General features: G+C 44.7%; 1 protein-coding gene across 1 annotated transcript in view; it reads left to right on the top strand.

Annotated features, from left to right (window-relative positions):
- RPH3A (rabphilin 3A) overlaps positions 1-17,580 on the top strand; it is a 116,579-nt gene that overhangs the window by 69,604 nt on the left and 29,395 nt on the right. The window contains exons 4-9 of the mRNA XM_075060132.1: positions 5,844-5,964; positions 6,882-6,968; positions 8,217-8,382; positions 11,907-11,945; positions 12,429-12,536; positions 15,177-15,338. Coding sequence (XP_074916233.1) covers positions 5,844-5,964; positions 6,882-6,968; positions 8,217-8,382; positions 11,907-11,945; positions 12,429-12,536; positions 15,177-15,338 — 683 coding nt within the window. The remainder of the gene's footprint in view (positions 1-5,843; positions 5,965-6,881; positions 6,969-8,216; positions 8,383-11,906; positions 11,946-12,428; positions 12,537-15,176; positions 15,339-17,580) is intronic.

The raw sequence follows: 17,580 nt of genomic DNA, 5'->3' as shown, positions 1-17,580 counted from the left end.
ATACATAGGCATGTGGGAGCTTTCCCACAACTGAACTATCTTTAATGGCAAAGGGCCAGGCTTTTCTAAACACGCTGGCTTCCCAGGCTGAGCTGCAAAGAGCATTTGCTAGCACAAAACACCCTTTAGTAACCTGTCCCTGAGAAGGCGAACAGCCTCAGCTAAACCACCGTGACAAAATCTTCCGCAGTCCCTTACAGAAGGCATGAGAGAGAATTATGCTAGAAAATAGTTTAAACTTTAAAAGTACCGGAGAAAGTCATCAACCCACCTAACTCAGACCAGAGACTGTTAATCTTTAACCCATTTTATTCCTTTTAGAAAGTATACTGTCAGGTTAAAAAATCAGAATTACTTAAAAAAAAAAAAAAAAAAAAAAGTTACCTTACTTGCATTATTGACAATGTTTTAGATTATGCAAACTGAAAGAATTAAAACCCTTGACATGAGTTTTCGCTCCGTATGTTGGTGGTTAGCTTTTTGACAATGCAAAGAGATTGGTCTGTTTCAGTTTTGCCGATAGTCATTTTCTAGAAATTCAGTTTCAGGGTCCCCTGCTCTAGCCGCTGTACTCCCACTGTATGTATTGCAGATATGTGCTCTATATTAGACATTTTTAAAATATAACCCCGCCTATTGCCCCTCCTGCCCCTTAAAACTGGAAACTTTTCAATTAGTCTCAAGTACAGTATAGTAAAAATCTAGGGTGAAACATTGAAGTGAATGGGAATTTTGCCATTGATTTCAATAGATTTCACTCCTGGTTTTTGAGATACCTGAATTTAGGGTCAAACTTGACCTGATAGTGTCCCTTTTAATAAACACCCATAGAACAAGACTTCAACATTTTGGACTTGAATCAAATCTAGAGAAGTCAGTGGAAAGACTCCCACTGACTTCAACCAGCTTTGGATCAGGCACTGTAAGAACTGAAATAAAATGGCTTGGTTTTGGTACATACAATGTATTTTCTATCTCTTGCTGCACTGTCAAGGCGTATTCCTTTGTCTAGTGCTTATGTATTCTCTATGCAGTACATGGAAAATGTCTAGCAGGTATTCTTGGGTTCCACTCTGTGAGCAACCGGCAGTTTAAAGATGAAATTCATGGATCCCAGTAAGGTCTTTTCAGAGTTTGCCACATGTAAATTAGGGATCATATAGTTTTGTAAATTATCTGAAAGTGTGGTCTGTGTAACTGTGATAAACCTGAAACTGTCATAAGACATGGAGGATGATGTCTTTTTTTTTTTTTTTTTTTTTTATGGATACGTGTTTTAGCTTGCCTGCTTGTCAGAATTTGGGGTCATGGCTAGCGAGTAATGGGAAGTATATAGAGAGCTCCCTAGCAGTGTTTGATTTTTTTTCATATTTTATTTTCTTGGGCACTGAAAAATTCTCTTCAAGTAAGGATCTCTTCCCCTGCCGCCCGCTTTGAAATGGAATACATATAGTGCAAGTTTTATGATTCTGCTATTTTTAGTCTAGCTGGGGTTTGTAAGTTAACCAGATCCTATAATAGTTACCAACTCAAAGCCTTTGTGGTGGTGTGGTCTTTCTTTTTTTTTTTTTTTTTTTTCCTGAAATTCTCTCAAGTAAGGATCTCTTCCCCTGCCCCCCGCTTTGAATGGAATAAATAATGCATTTTAGATTCTGCTATTTTTAGCTAGCTGGTTTGTAAGTTAACCAGTTATATAGTTTACCACTCAAACCTTTTGTGGTGGTGGTCTTTCCTGAGCTTGCAAACTGCTGTTTCTGTTGTTGGTTTTTCAGAAGTTGCTAGTTGTCTCTTCACCTGCACAGTACACAGATAGGTTTGCACAGTTGCAGTCTCTGGTGGGCTTTTTGCATTTTACTCAAAAGATTAACAATTGCAGGAAAGTAAAATATTTAATTTTTTTTCTTAGAAAAGTAAAGAATGCATGAATACACTACATGTCATACCCGAAAATACACGATCTTCATCCTGCATCCCTTTCACAGACAGAAACTAGAGCTGCTCAAAAATTTTTAGACAGAAGTTTTCCATAGAAAAATGCAGTTTTGTTTGGAATTGAAACATGTTATGGGGACATGTTGATTTTGATGAAACCTTTCAATAGGAAAAAGTCAAAATGCTTCATAGTGTTCTTTCATGGGGGGGAGGGACACCTCAGTGATTTGAGCATTGGCTTGCTAAACCCAGGGTTCTGAGTTCAATCCTTGAGGGGGCCACTTAGGGATCTGGGGCAAAAATCTGTCTGGGGATTGGCCCTGCTTTGAGCAGCAGGTTGGACTAGATGACCTCCTGAGGTCCCTTCCAACCCTGATATTCTATAAGTCATTTAATTTCAACGTTTATATTTATTTCACTAATATGCACCATGTATAATATATAATATTTTAAATATATTAACGTGGAAACAAAATGAATTGAAACACTATTCAAATAAAATGTTTTGAAGGCCCTGGATCCACAGTTTCAGAATTCTAGTTTGATGGGAAATTGAAGAATTTTGGCTTTTTGTTTCAAATTGGAATGATTTTTTTCTCCCTGAAATGTTGGAATTTCCCACAGAATGGAAATTCTGTTCTTGACCAACTCTAGAAGAAAAGCCCTGATGGGTTTTGACTAAGTTCCCAAGCAGGCTGTGACCCTAACTAGCAGTCACAGGTATTTAAGGAAATAGTATTGCCATTTTGAGAAACAGTATTATTTATTTGTCTAGAAATTTACATATTCTAAGTGCTTGACAAAGGTTAATCTTCATGGCCTCACTGACGGATAGGGACAGCAGTATTATCCTGACTTTCTTTGGGCTGGGGAAACTGAGGGAAAGAAATGATTGTCCAAGATCGCAAAGCAAGTCAATAGGATAGGAGTGCCAGGATAAGAACTTACAACCTTTTGACCTGGTGCCCTTTGCTCAGTTAGACTGTGCTTCCTCCGACACAATGTCTCCGGTACCCACACACCTCACCACTGCCTCTTGTTTCAATGAAGATAGAGTGGGTACGTTTGGAGTAGAGTATTGCTATATACATTTTCCCCACTCCTCTCAGTTTGAGCGCTGGGCGCATGCCGATACAGTCTACGCAGTGTACACTGGTGTTTGTTAGCTGGGGAATAATTCAGAGCAATGAGATTATTTGATAAATTGGCTGCAAATGGATGCTTTTTTTGCTTTAATTTTATTTACCAAATACTTTATACTTCTTGGCCATAGCTGATTCCTCAGCAGTTTGTGAAAATTTAGCATTTCCAATGTGAGTTGTTTTGATTGGAAGTGTAAATCACATGGTATATTTCTCATTCGCTGAATGGATTAACCTGGCTCTTAGACTGGGGGCCCACTGTGAATACTTTCAGTTCCCAGCCTGAAGCTTGCTTTCCATGGATATTCTGCAATATTTACTGTCTGGGTGAACATTCCTGTTGCTAAACTCATTTTCTAAAATACACGTGTAAAGCAAATGCAAAAGAGGGAACAACACGCTCGAGGGGAACTTGTTTGAAAACCTGAAAATATTTATTGGAGATACTGTCTAGCATTCACCTAGCTGTAACGTTTCTCTATCATGCTGTGTGTGCGTTAAGAACGGCCACACTGTGTCAGACCAATGGGCCATCTAGCCCAGTAACCTGTCTTCCTACAAAGGCCAGTGCCAGATGTTTCAGTGGGAATGGCAGAACAGGGCAATTCTGAGTGATCCATCTCCTATTGTCTAGTTCCAGCTTCTGGTGGAGGTTTAGAGCAACCCAGAGAATGCGATTGTGTCCTTGACCACCTTGCTAATTCCCATTGATGGACCTATCCTCTATGAACTTATCTAATTATTTTTTCAACCCAGTTATACCTCTGGTCTTCACTGCATTCCCTGACTACAATTTCTACAGGTTAACTGTGCATTGTGTGAAGAAGCACTTTCTTTTGTTTTGTTTTAAATTGGCTGCCTATTAAGAGTGTCTCGAGATTCCCATAATGTATTAGATTGGACACTAACAGCTGTAGATTTCTCAATATTTTCAGGTAAAATGATAGTGGAAATTGACACATTTTCTTCAGGTTAATTACTTTAACTTTCCTAATTCTGTTTTACTTCATTCAACCTACAGGATCTTTTTATCTTCACTTAGACTGTATGAGTCAGTATGGTTATGACTAGACTTGGAAGGATTAGATTTTTATTCATCACACACACACTTTCTCTCTCTCTGATAAAAATATTTCCATCTATAATAATTGAAATGTACAGATAAAGAAATGCTGCTTGAGAATTTATGCGAGTTTGATTTTAATGATAGTTACTTTGTATATTTTGACTTGTGATGTTCACAACTTATTTTAACGGTTACAAAATTTTAACTTTACAAATATCAATATCGACTGTCATTAAATATTTAGTGTCTGACTCCCATAATTTCCAGCAACTCTGAACATTTCAACAAATAAAGTTTAAAACCCATACTTTTGTGCACTGAGTCAATAAAAATAGGAAAAAATGCTTAAAAATAAACCTCAATATTATCCATTAAAATTATAAAAAGAATAAAAATTGAGTTCCGCCAGGCTAGTTATGATGCAACCCTTGTCTCTGGGTTGAATGGTTACTGGATCATCTGGGACTTGCTCTGTTATGCGGTGCTGACAATGCAGAGCCTTTTGGGTGACTGTTACATTGAGATCCCTTTTGACCAGCTTTGGGGTCTAATCCAGAGCCTGTGGAAGTGCATGGATGTCTTCCCATTGACTACGATGGGCTTTGGGTCAGGTCCTTGGTGGCCGTCTAGGATGATGAAAGTTACAGATCCTGAGATTTTTGGGAAGGAGAGAGAGGATGGCCAGCCTTCCATTTCCCTGTAACCTGATCCTGGTTTTGAATGGGCTGTTGGTGCTCATGCTTAGCACCTGTAAGTATCTGACTCTGTGGCTAAGGCTACATTACATCTTAAGTTGACATAGGTTATGTTGCTCAAGGATGTGAATGAGACACCCCCCGAGCGACATAACTTATGCCAACTTATCGCTGTCCACACCGGCACTTATGTCAGTGGGAGAGCTTGTCCTGCTGACATAGCTGCTGCCACTCGTTGGGGATGGATTAATTAACGCATTGAGAGAACTTTCTCCTGTCAGCTTAGAGCAGCTACACAGAGAGTGTACGGCAGGGCAGCTATCACAGCTTCCCTCTTCCTAGCACAAGAACGGGGGTCAGGGAAATATTTTCCTATTGTTTGGACAGCTTTATATCCCCTGAAACGGGGAGGACTCTCTCAAAGGTACAGCCAGAGTGCTGTACGCTCCAACAAGACCACTGGATTGTGATTGCTCAGAGAATGACATGAGAGGTAAGTGAGGTGTCTGCTCTCACCCCAAGAAGGTGAACTTGAGACATTAACCTTTGACAGTACCCATTCTTCTTTCTTCTCCTCCCAAACTCCTTATGCTGCTTCTTTCCTTCTAGTCTGCTTTTCCCTCCTAATTGACTCCTTGTTGGGTTAGTCTGAGGGAGGCTCTGCTACTGAGGGAAACCTGATCAAAGAGGGAAGGTCGTACATATCTTTGCCCGATCTAAAGGAAGAGTCTTTGTCATGTTAGTGGCTGCTAGGGCATTACCAATGGAAATATATTTGTTAACTAGCAGTGCTACTCAACTGTTTGATACCAGGACCGCTGCTTTCCTAAACTGTGTCAGGGCGATCTCTTGGACCGGCACTGGTCCTTGGATTGTTAGTTGAGAAACAATGAACTAAAGGGCTAAAATAAGTATCTGTGGTGTCCAGCAGAACCGGGTATGCCAACACCACTCTCCTATCTCTTGCACTGTCTGTCTTTGTGCTACTGTGTCATGTTCTGTGTGCAGGCGTCTCATGAACCGCTTAGAGGACATGCGCAAGAATGTGGCTGGCGATGGGGTCAATCGCTGCATCCTGTGCGGAGAACAGCTGGGATCAGCTTGTGTCGTGTGTGAGGACTGCAAAAAGGTGAGACCTCACCTAGGTTGAGCTTGAGAACAGCAGATAATACTGATGGTACAATTTTCAGCTCGTGTATTCGATGACTCCTGGGTTCTACCCTGGCTCTGACATCAACTCCCTTGAGCCAATCACACAGGTTGAGATTTTTGAAAGCTGAGTCGGGGATTTAGATATACCACTCCCATTAGTTTTAATGGGAGATGTATGTCTAAATGAGATCTGGCGGAATAATTTTTTTTTTTTTGGTTCACTTGCAGTGCTGAAAAAATGAAAATACATTTGTTTTGGGTAGAGCAAAGTGTTGAATTTTTCATTTAGGTTTTGAGGTTTTTTTCAGGTTTTTAATTTTTAAAAAAATATAATTGAAGTTTCAGAACAAAAAGTCTCTTTGAATCAAGACATTTCAGAAAATATTTCTCAGCTTTAGTCTGAATCTGTTGGTCAGCTTTGCAAATCTCAACCTTAAACTTTATGCCTCAATGAAATGAACCTACCTCCGCATGGCTTTGTGGGAGTTTGTGAGAAATCATTTTTAAACCATTTTGAATGTGAGACATGCCATATTAAATGTCAAGTGTAATTATTATCACTAAATCTGAAATGATGTCCCTCGGTTGCACGTTGACATAGCAGAACATATGCTGTGCAAAATGTTCTCCTGTTTTGGACTCACTCTAACGCCCCGTCACAGCCCGGTGAGCAGTGCTGGCAAAGTCTCAGTCTTGTCTTTTTGAATTTCCTTGATCATTTATTTTCGTACCTTTGAAATCAAACCCAAACACACCTCTTAGGGTGAATGATTGTGAATCTTTTACTATAGCAGGAGTCAGTTATTGTTCTGCACAAGGCCTTTCTGGCAATGCTCTGTTGCAGCGATTTAGTGTCACATTGTGCCATAAACTTGTGCTTTGTTTTGTTGGTAGAATGTCTGCACAAAGTGTGGCGTTGAGGCGACCAACAGCCGCCCTCATTCCATCTGGTTGTGCAAGATCTGCAGCGAGCAGAGAGAGGTTAGTGCAATGCTCCTGGCTGGTTTTACTTCCTTTCTGCTGCTGCAGTTATGCTTTATTAAACCCTGTGTCTGGGATGTCCTGCCGGTTAGTGCTTCCAGAATCGGTAGCGGTTTTAAGTCAGAGCTTTAACGGTAGTTGTCCTAAACATTTCTTGATATTAAACATCCTGCCACGTGGAGCATTATATAAAGGGCTGGCTGCATGGTTGTACAATGTTCATTCTGAGTAGGCTTGTCCCAAGAATCCCGGAAGGAACTGTGTTAATTAGATATAGGGCCAGCTTCTTTACCAAGCCTTTCAATCATTTAAATCTCTCTCTCTTCCCTCCGTCTCAATTCTCTACCCTCACTCCATGGACAAACTCCCACTGACAGATGAACAGCTCCTAGTTAGCTGGACCATCTCGGTATAGATAGGGGCAATTTTTTTTTAATGAAAAGCATATTGAACAAGATGTTTCTCCCTAAGAAAATTAACCACTTCTGCATGTAACGATCATCTGTTCTGAAGAGGGTTTCATGGTCATCAGCCCTGTCAGTTGGCTTGCCCTGTGCTTTTGTACTGTGCTCACAAATTGAGAGACTAGGTTGCTTGGAGACTTTCCCTTTCTGACAGGTTGCTTTCAAGCGCTGTGGATATATATGTTCTGTAATATGGTATCTGTTCAAAGAGAGGTGAAGTTTGGAGCCTTGGTACTCCATGTGTCTGCTGAGTCTGGAATACAAGGACCCAATTCATGGCGTTTGGTCAGGTCATTTGCCCCAGTGCCAAGTGGGTGTAAGGTGCTGCCATTTTGGGCTGGCAAGGTTCTGCACTCACTTTGCACTGGTGTATGTGATACACCATTCACCATGGCCCTGCCTATTATGCAATCACTCAGCATGCTTGTGAGTTGGAGAATGAGTCAAAAAACTGCTGTGTGCAAAAAGATAGAATCATTTGTTCAAGCAGGCTGGAGAGTTAATTCCATGCTGGCTGTCAGGCGGCTCCACCCACCATCGCTTTGGGTACCATGCTCATCATTTCAATAAACAAAGTGATAAGCATCAAACAAGCTCTCAAAGGCTGATCTGCCCAGCCAGAATGTAGCTATGGGGCAGCTGCTGAGAGCTGATTTGACCCTTAAATGTGGGTCACATACCACCTTGTTTAATAAAGGGATGCTCTTGTGGACAAAGCGCTGTCATTTTCGGGAGAGCGAGAACCTCCCTCTGAACTTTCCTTGTGCTCTCCCTCTTTTCCCAGGTGTGGAAGCGTTCGGGGGCATGGTTTTTCAAGGGCATGCCGAAGCAAGTGCTGCCTCAGCCAATGCCCGTCAGCAAGAACAAGCCACCGCAAGCCCTCGGTGAACCTACCTCCTTGGAGCCACCTGCTCAGGACCTGAAACTTCACTCTCGCACACTGAGCGGAGGTAGGGGGTGGATTTCTGTCCTTCTGTGTCTCTCTAACGCAGCTGGAGGGAGTGGTGGGGTGGCTCATGGCAATAGAGTGCAGTATCTGGTAGTGATAGTTCGGAAGATCCATCCCTATGTGAACACACGTTGACAGTAAAATACCTAGTTGTTTTATTGCTGTTAGTTTGTCCTTTTTATTTTTTTCCTGGGGTAGCTGGGTGGCTCCATCCCCTACTCCTCAAGGCTCAGCCCTTGTGCCCCTTCTATCTAGAAGATCTCCCAAGGCCCTGGGTAGCTTTTTAAAGGTTCTCTAACCTAAGCCCCACCCACGCTTGTGGTAAGTACCAAAGTATGCCCTGTGCAGGGAGACAGTCATTGAGATGATTGCAGGGAAAGTGGATTAATGTGAAACCTTGGTACTGCAGCAATTGAAAATAAGAAATCTCAACAGAACAATTTTGGCCCCTTATGGATTCAATTAAAATGATCAGTGGGCTGCAGTGCCCTTTAGAACGACAGGCGTGTTCACACAGTAAAGCAGCAGCCTGGTTGGTACTCTCTAGAGTAAGCCTTGGATTTTGATTTTGGTCTGGAGATAAAGGAGAGCAACTCCGTCCACCCCCTTGTCCAAAAGCTTCCACTAACTTAATCACATGCATCTAATCAGCTGGGAAGATCTTCGCTAAATTCCAGCATGGTGTGAAACGGGGAAGGGAGCCTCAATCCTGAGTTCAAATCCCAATCAGTAAAATCTCATGGGGAAGCACAGCTAAAATTCTTCCAGTAGGCGACCTCCATTTGGTGGGATGTCCTGGAGCTTCAGGATCCCATAATTGTCTGTTCGTTGAAGATTGAGGCTGAGGCATCCTGCTTTAGTTTATTCCTCAAGTGGTTAAGACAAGGCTTCGTTGTCTTCCATGCCCAGTTCTGATCCTGGCCATGTTCAGAAAGCCCTGCAACTCGCCTGTTTCTCCCGGCTTTCTGTAACGGTTGGCTCAGCTTCTTCTACCTAGTCTCCTCTTCCCTTTAAATTCACGATGCTGAGGGTACTGTAGGATATTAACTCCCTGTGAGTGGAAATTGGTTTTGCCTTAATCTAAGCCATACATCCCTGTCCCAGGATGATGAACATGCACTTATGCTTCAAGCTAACAGCTGCATTGGCTAGGAAGACAGCACTACAGTGCTCATTGTGGATCTCCTCCCCTTTTCATCTTGGTGTGACTGTTCGCTCCATTCACTGATTGCTCTTTGTTTGTGCTGCTCAGGCCAAGCTGAGGCTGGGGCCCCTGCCGAACAGGACTCTTACGGTAAGAGTGCTGGCTTTCAAACCTCTACCAGGCTGCTCTCTCATTAGCGCGTCTGCTAAATGTGCCTACCTGTTAATGCTCAGGGACATGCAGCAGCCAGGTTTCTCCCTCACCCCTCTGTAATCCATCAACAGGGCCAGTAAGTGCATGAAAGCTTTTGATTACATTTAATTTCCTCTTCAGTTTTTCCTTTGTAATTTATAAACAGGTGTGTGTGTGGGGGGAGGGGGTGGGGGGCGGGGTGATGACTTCAGAGAACGCTTCCCATGTGATGATAAAGGCTCATTCACCCAGAGAAATGACCAGTGCCTTCCTGCTGACCCATGATGCCTGTGGCATCTGGCTTAGAGGTGCTCGGCTCTTGTTTCCCACGTTCCTCTTATGTGCTTCCACTCCTCCATTCCGAAGAACGTCTTCCGGCAGCCTACCCCTCTCTGTAGCAAGAATTCAGAGCTCTTGCTAGTTTGTTTAATCTTCCCTCTCTTCTTGTGACCGCCCCCATGCCCCAAAATGACTCACTCATTCGTGGCTGGACTTGCAGTCACACGGGGACCATAGCAAAACAATGCTGTTCATGAGATTGTGTAAATATCGGCTTGAAAACCTGCTGCCAGGTGACCAACTGGAATGTTTCTGTTGATTTCAGTGGGAGTTGGCTTATGCTGCTTATGAGTTTTTATTGGGAACTTCTTAGGATTCTATCCAAAGCTATGGTTAGAGGTGGGTCAGCTGCAAAATTCAGGTCCAAATTTCAAGCTCCCAAAGTCAGGGGATGTTTGGAGTTGGGGTTCTGGATTGGTCCCATATTGGATTTATGGGTTTTTGAAGCCAGAAAGGACCCCTGTGGTCACTGAGCCTGACCTCCTGCATAACACAAGTCATAATAGAATCTCCACTGTTTTCTTGTCATTAATCAATTACAAATATTAAGTCTTTTCTGAGGTGGTTATTTTTATCCAGGGGTTCCAGCTGGCCCTGTAATGTAGTTGTGGGAAGCTTGTCACAGAACAGGGTATTTTTACACCAACATCACCCATTTCACAGGAATTTAGTTATTTTGGGGCACTCCCACCTCCTGTCCATTTCTCAGTTGAAATGTTGTAATTGAAAGAGCCGAGCTGTATCTGTAGGGGGTGTTTCCTGATGTGGATTCACATGCTCCTCATTGTATTTTCAGGTTATTTAATGAGAGTCATACAACCCCTCCCCTAAAACCCTTCATGTGAGAGAGAGGGGCAGCTGACTATTACACCTCGTTAAAGAGACTGAGATCACAACCCTAGAACGGCAACTTCTGCTCCTGATGTGGGTTCCCTCTATGGCCTTGAAAACTCACCCAATATAACCTACACTAGCACAGAGTGGGAAGCTGGCCCCTGTTAGTGCCTGGTCCACAAAGAGGATACGAGCTTACTACAGCTTCCAGCTAGAAGAGCTTGCCTGTTGGTAGCACTGAAAATCCTGGCTTCTCGCCGAACCTGGGGGGTGGGTTAGCCTTACTTTTCTCATTGCGGAGAAGGAGGAGGCTGCTGATTAAGTACTCCGGGGGGGTGGGTATGAATAAATAAATAAATGTAAAGCACTTTGAAGGTGAAGTGTGCTCTGCAAGTGCTAGGTGGTATTATTCGAGGGGCAGCATTGTTACTCACATCTATTCTATCAATTGGGTTACAGTCACTTCCTTAACACCTTTCCTGGCAGGGTGGTCCAAGATTATTTTTACCCTGATTTTTAACCTGGCCTTATAACAGGCAGCCCCTGACTTCTGGGCAGAGGTTGGATGAAACCTGCTTTCATTGGTTCTGGATTGAGGTTCCTTGGGGACCCTTACTTGGGCTGGGGAAAGCAAGGGTCGCAGTGTGCGGCATTCTCTCTGTACTCTTGTGCATCGCTGGTGGGGAGCGAGGAGTAGTGCTTGGTCCCAAGCTCAGTTCTCCTGCCTGGCTGTGAGCTGCCATCACCAGGTCGGCCTATTTATTTGGAATCGTAGCCCCATGGTTAAAATCTGAATCACAGTGTAAATCCCATAGAATTACCTGACCCCCACATTTAATGCCAGGCACATTGAGGCTGTCAGAATAACGATTAGCCTGCTGGTTACTTTGTCGTCAGAGCAGCAGAGTGTCTCTGATCAGTATGGCTCTTGCAGCCTGAGGTCTGGCCAGCAGCACAAAAACAGAACCCCCAGCCTCGTGTTGCTGCAAGCGTTCACCTTTTCCATTTCCTTTCAGGTGGCCCTGAGGAGAAGAGGGGAGTAGGCAGGAAACCAGGTTTGTTTCTAAGCTATGGATGCCTTTTTTCCCCCTTCCTTAGTAAAGGATTTCCTCCCTCAATTTATTCCAGAGCCAGAATTTGCTGGGGCAGATGCCCAACTGCCTTCAATAGCTTGGAAGTTTTGATTATTAGTTAGCGAACCCGTGTTTAATTTCCAAGTGCATACACAGTATTCTGACAAAGCCATGGCTACCTAGGGCTTTAGCCTCTGTAGCACACAGTGGCCACTCAGCATTCCACAGTGATAGCAGAATAGCGCCCAGACTCCAATACCACAGGTCCTGCCACATGCACTAAAGGAGAATCTCCATTTGCCATTAGCAATATAGGCCTTATGACCTACACTTGAGCAATTCTGTTTCCATCCAGTAGAAGGGAGAAGTGCATATACACACACTAGCCTGTTGATTTGCACGGTATTGCAGTTTGCTTTTGGGTTTTATGTCTGTTTTAATCCAAGTCTGTTTTTGTTTGCTTAGTCAAATCTCGCGACCCGAGCCATGATTCTGAACGTGGCTATAGTTCTGAAGAAGAGAATCCTGCTGCCTACAGGGGAAGGAAGGGGACAAGACAAAGGCCAGAAGCAGGTAAAGATTTGCTAGCTTGGCTGAGAGTAGTGACTAATAAAAGGAGGATTGGGATTCTGTACAATGGCTCTGCTGGCTCTTGATGGGCCAGAGAACACCCTCTGGTGGCTGTGACACGTCCCGTTGGCAGTGCGCCTCCAGGTGCCTCAGTCCAAGCCTGAATGGGAATTGAGGTGCTAAAGTTTCTCTGAATGGAAAGCAGAGAGAGGCTGGGTGCCGCTGCCTCCAGCTTTTGCTCAGGAAATCTGGCAAGGCAACATCCTGAGCAACATCACAGCTTTATGTACACTCTCCGCCCCCAGCACTGACGCATGCAGTTGACTCTGGGGGGTTGATTTGGCTCAAGGAAAGCTTGGACCTGGATGTAAGCAGGTGCACTTGCTTAGGAGTCTCACCTGTTAATGCCAGGGCTGAATCTTTCCTGGCCTGATTGTCCCAGGTAATGAGCACCTGCTGCTCCCACTGAACTCAGATGCTGTTGCGGGTTCTAGGCTCGAATGAAAACCAGGCCTTTAGACTCTTTTCCATCCCGAGGAAAAACTCACCTCTATGTGGATGGCTAGCGCAGCACTTGCACACCGCTCAAGTCCCCCCAGCCTTGGATTTTTGGTTGCCTTGACACCCAAAACTGGAGGCCACCACAATCTGAGGCTGAGGGGAAGGGTTAGGCCTTTTGCTGGGACCTCTGCCCAGAGGTGGATTTCATCCACTGGGAGCAGCCCTGTGGGCGGGGAGGGGTTCCTGAGCATGCAGCTGGTTTAAGCAGCACACTAGCCCACAGCCAAACCATGCTGCAAAATCTTTCCTGTGTACAATGACTGGGGACAGTCAACCTGTTTAAATATGGCTGCCGCTTGCACATTTCTGCCCCCAATGTAGGCAGGGTCTTAACTGACCTTTAAACCATTATTGTGTGTGACCGTTTATCACTATTTAACCAGGCTGCTCTTGGTTATCAGGGCCCTCGTAGTGTGCCAATGACTTTCCCAAGGCTGCCTTTTGCATATATCCCGGCTGTTCTGCAGAGACAAGGCTCCTGGTGTGAGAGGCACGTTTTTTCCCCACACTAACTCTCTCTGCACTTACATAGCCGTCCTCCACCTGTTGCTATACACACTCGCCTGGCGCGCGGTGACCCTGAGAATTCATCCAAGGGTAAAGATACCATTTATGTCGTAAGAAAGATTTATACCTGGCATCTTCAGCACAAGCCAGGTAAGTGCTGAGACCGTTTGCATTCCAGCCGGGGGTTGCAATTTATCAACAAGAGGAGACCAGAATCACTAATCAGCAGGGCTGTAATTTATCTATTCCAACTGCTGGCAGCAGGTGAATGTAAATAAAGACAAAGACAGTGATCGTGGTTGTCCCTTAAAGGGGAGGTGATAGAATATAGGGCACAGTAAGGCTGCCATTTCGTTAGTGAGCATGACACGTTAACATAAAGGGAAAAGTCTCCGGCATGGGTTTCAACTTAGCCTTATGGCCCCTGCGCATAGAACCGACCTCCCAAAGGCATTTCCCCCTCTGTCTCCCAAGCATCCACTCTTACAAGCCTTCCCCGAGCAGCTGAGCTGAGGATAAGCCATTGCTCAGTAGGGCCTGTTAGTGTGTCTCCATGGCATAATGTACCCTGAATATTGCAAAATACCCAGTCGTACTTGTGCCTTTTTAGAAGACTCCCTGGGCTTGGTCACGCGTCCTTGCAGGTATTTCGTCATAATGCATTGCTGTCAAACAGTGTTTTGTGCATTTATGCTTGTAATTGTGGTTTGGTGCAAAAGGCTGACATGCCAGATTCACAGCTAGCATAAGCAGGAGCAACTCAATTGATTGAGCTCCTGCTTCCCCCAGCTGGCACAAAGCGTAAAGTGAACTGCACGTGAAGGAGCAGGACTGCAGCCCTTAGCTAGAGATGACAGGCTTCACTTGAGATACCAACGAACGTAGCTAGAATCTGCTGAGAAGTTGTTTCTTTCCAGATCTGCCTAACAAAATGGTTTGATTGGAGACACATGGCGAAGCCATTTGCTTGGATCTATTGGATGAATCCAGCCAGTCTTATACATTTCATGTCATTGAGTTTCACTCTACTGTGAGACGAAATGAGTCCTGTGTCATTTTGTTCTCCAAAAGTGTGCACTCCGCCGGCCACCTTCGCTCTGGCTGTTGCTGACTGCCGCTGGTTTTCTTGGCTGGCTTTGGTGGCTTGATTGATCAAATTTGTGTGATTCCAATAAACCAATATCATCTAGCTAGGGATAGCTGGCTATTGTAAGCAGGCACTGTACATCCCCTCTGGCCTAATCCTTCATTCCCATTGTCCTTCTACTTTAGGAGGCTAATGCTAGCACATTTCTTCTCCCTCCCCTCAGTTTTCCCCTCTGCCCTTTCCCGTCTCTCCCTCCCTTGCTGTGACATGTGCTCGTGGCAGAGGAGGTGATAAAGCTGGAAGCTGCCCTTCCACAAAGCAACGTTAGATTCATAAACACGATTGTTATGGGCAATAAAAAATCCTCGGGTCTGACGACGTTCCCAGAGTTCCATTTGGGGTGAGTGTGATACATGTAAATGGGATGGATTTATAACTGTGATCGAGAAAAGCCAACCTCCCTGCTGCTGTTGTTGCTGTGCTTTCAGGCAGTGAACCAAAGGCTGCTGCTTCTGGCCGGGGAAGCTACCCACCTCCTAGCCGCAAACCGTCTGAGATCAGAATGGCTCCAAGTGGCAGCGAGTTTGCTGGCAGGGTTGCTGAGAACTGGGAGTACGCAGAGGAAAGTGAAGTCAACCGGAGCCCTGGAAGTGAGAGAAAGCAATGAAAAGTCTACTTGGGGGCAGTTGGGTGTCAGGGGGAGAGGGGAGGGTGGAAGGGTGGGAGTGGGTTCCTGGTCCTGCTTGCAGGCTATAGGGTTGTGTAGGATAGTGTGTGATCAGTGTCGGTCTGGAAAGAGCCAGCCTGGAATGAAGTGGGGTAAGTTGTGCCTCTCTGCCTTATAGGGAACAACCTGCTGTGTCCAGACTGACCCTCCAGAGCTTCCTCCTTGCTGGGAAGCAGGACCCTTATCCCTCCCCTTAAAGTGAGAGCAACCAGCATAAGCCTCAATACACCACACTTAGACTGAATGCTGCTGCAGACCAAATAAATCTGGCTCTGAATGTGGCTGGGTTTCCGGACAAACCCAAGCCCAATACTCCCTTCAGCTTCAGGAGGCTTGAAGCCCAGAGCCCAGTCAGGCTCATCGGATTTGAGTAACAGAGATCAGCCTTTGTCTCCCCTACCCTCCCCCAGGAGGAGCTCTGGTCCCAGTCACTGATGCTGGGCAGACACAGACTTACTCTTTTTTGTTTCCCCCCTCAACACTGACACGATTTCCCTTCTTCACTTTCTCAGCGTAAGGGAGAATGGCGAGCACGCCAGAAATCGTTTCCAGGGCTGCTCAGCTGAATTTGCTCTGGCCGTGCCAGTGCCCCCTACTCAGTTTTGCTACCCAGGAATGTTTGTAGGAGTGAGACTGACTGGCACAACTAATCACCAAAAGCTACGTTCAGAACTGACCATGCAAGAAGTGAATCTGCTTGCACGGAGCTGTGCTCACATGGGAGGGGCTTGCACACTCACCCTCTCCTTGAAGAGAAATAGCACCATTTTTTGCCTGGGTCTGTCTGAGCTGCTCCCTTTAAGCACAAATAGAGGAGAGATCCTGCTGTCATTATTTACGCCAGACTCCCACAGAATTCCTCGTGAGCTGGGTTTTTTAATTTATTCTCAGTACTTAATCTTAAGGTAGGTCAAAATTCTACAGATTAGGAAACTGAGGTACAAAGGTCAGGGGTCTTGTCCAAGCTCCTGCAGTTAGTACGTGGACCAAACTTTGCACCCAAAGAGTCCTGGGACCCAGTCCTTCTGTTAGGCCACCATGCTGAATGTGTCAATCTCTCTTCCCTTTCTCATGCTGGTGTGTGTGCAGGTGTATCTTTGTGTGTGTGTTTAATATGAATTATATATGTATAATGTATAGGGAGTATGTATAATACATGTTAGCGTGTGTGTGTGTGTGTATACACATGGGTGTGAAGTATATTCTTTCGCCCTTATATCAAACCTAACCTTCTTACACAATCCTACCAAATCATATTAAATATCTAGGGGGTGCTGTATGAAGTAGGATGCTGTGATACAAGATTGTGACGTTTTGTTCTATTCCCTGCTCTGTGGCAGATTCACTGTAGACCTGACCCTACTTCTATTGTAGTCAATGGGAAGTTTTTTTCTATTGACTTCAGTGAGGCCCCAAGTGCCTCGAGCAAGCCACTTGTTGTTGTTTATTTAACATCTATATTGCAGTAGCACCTAGAGACCCGACTAAGTCAGGGCCCCATTTCTTCATGTCCGTATCTGTGAAATGGAGATATCTCCCTAACCCACAGAGGGTGGGGTTGAGAGGCGCTGTGTGTGTATTTGCAAAGTGCTTTGAGATCCCCAGGGAAAAGGTGCTATGTACCTGGCATTTTTATTGTTATAAAAATAGATTAAATGCAAGATAATTGTTACCTTTGGAGAATTCAGACAGTTTCCCAAACATGTCTCCTCTTCCAAGGTGAGGCAGACAGGTGCCGAGTGATCCCCATCATAACACACTAATGCTGCATGTGACTCTCCGTGTGGTAATTTCAAAGCTTCATTGATGAAGGCTGCTGCATTGATTCTGCTCGGTGTCACTTATTCCATGAAAATTTAATGGGCCTCAAGCTATTATAAATTGTTCGGATAAAAACTGATGACTGACAGCTTATGCCAGAGGTTGTCGAGGACAGAATTCTCCCTAGGGTGTGTTGTAGGTTGACAGGCAAGTTCAGAGACGGCCTTTCAGCTGGGAGCTGAGCTGGCAAATTTATTTCTTGAGCTAAACGCCACTGGAAAAAATCCAAGTTCTCTTTAATTCCTTGGCTATAAAAGGAATACTTAATAGCAGACTGCTGGAGATACTAATCATGTAATTCCCTTGCCTGATGCCAGATGGAGTCTGTGCTTGCAATTTCATGA

Source organism: Chelonoidis abingdonii, chromosome 22 (assembly GCF_003597395.2).
Source record: "Chelonoidis abingdonii isolate Lonesome George chromosome 22, CheloAbing_2.0, whole genome shotgun sequence".
Taxonomy (NCBI): domain Eukaryota; kingdom Metazoa; phylum Chordata; order Testudines; family Testudinidae; genus Chelonoidis; species Chelonoidis abingdonii.
This window is presented reverse-complemented; position numbering and strand designations above follow the sequence as displayed.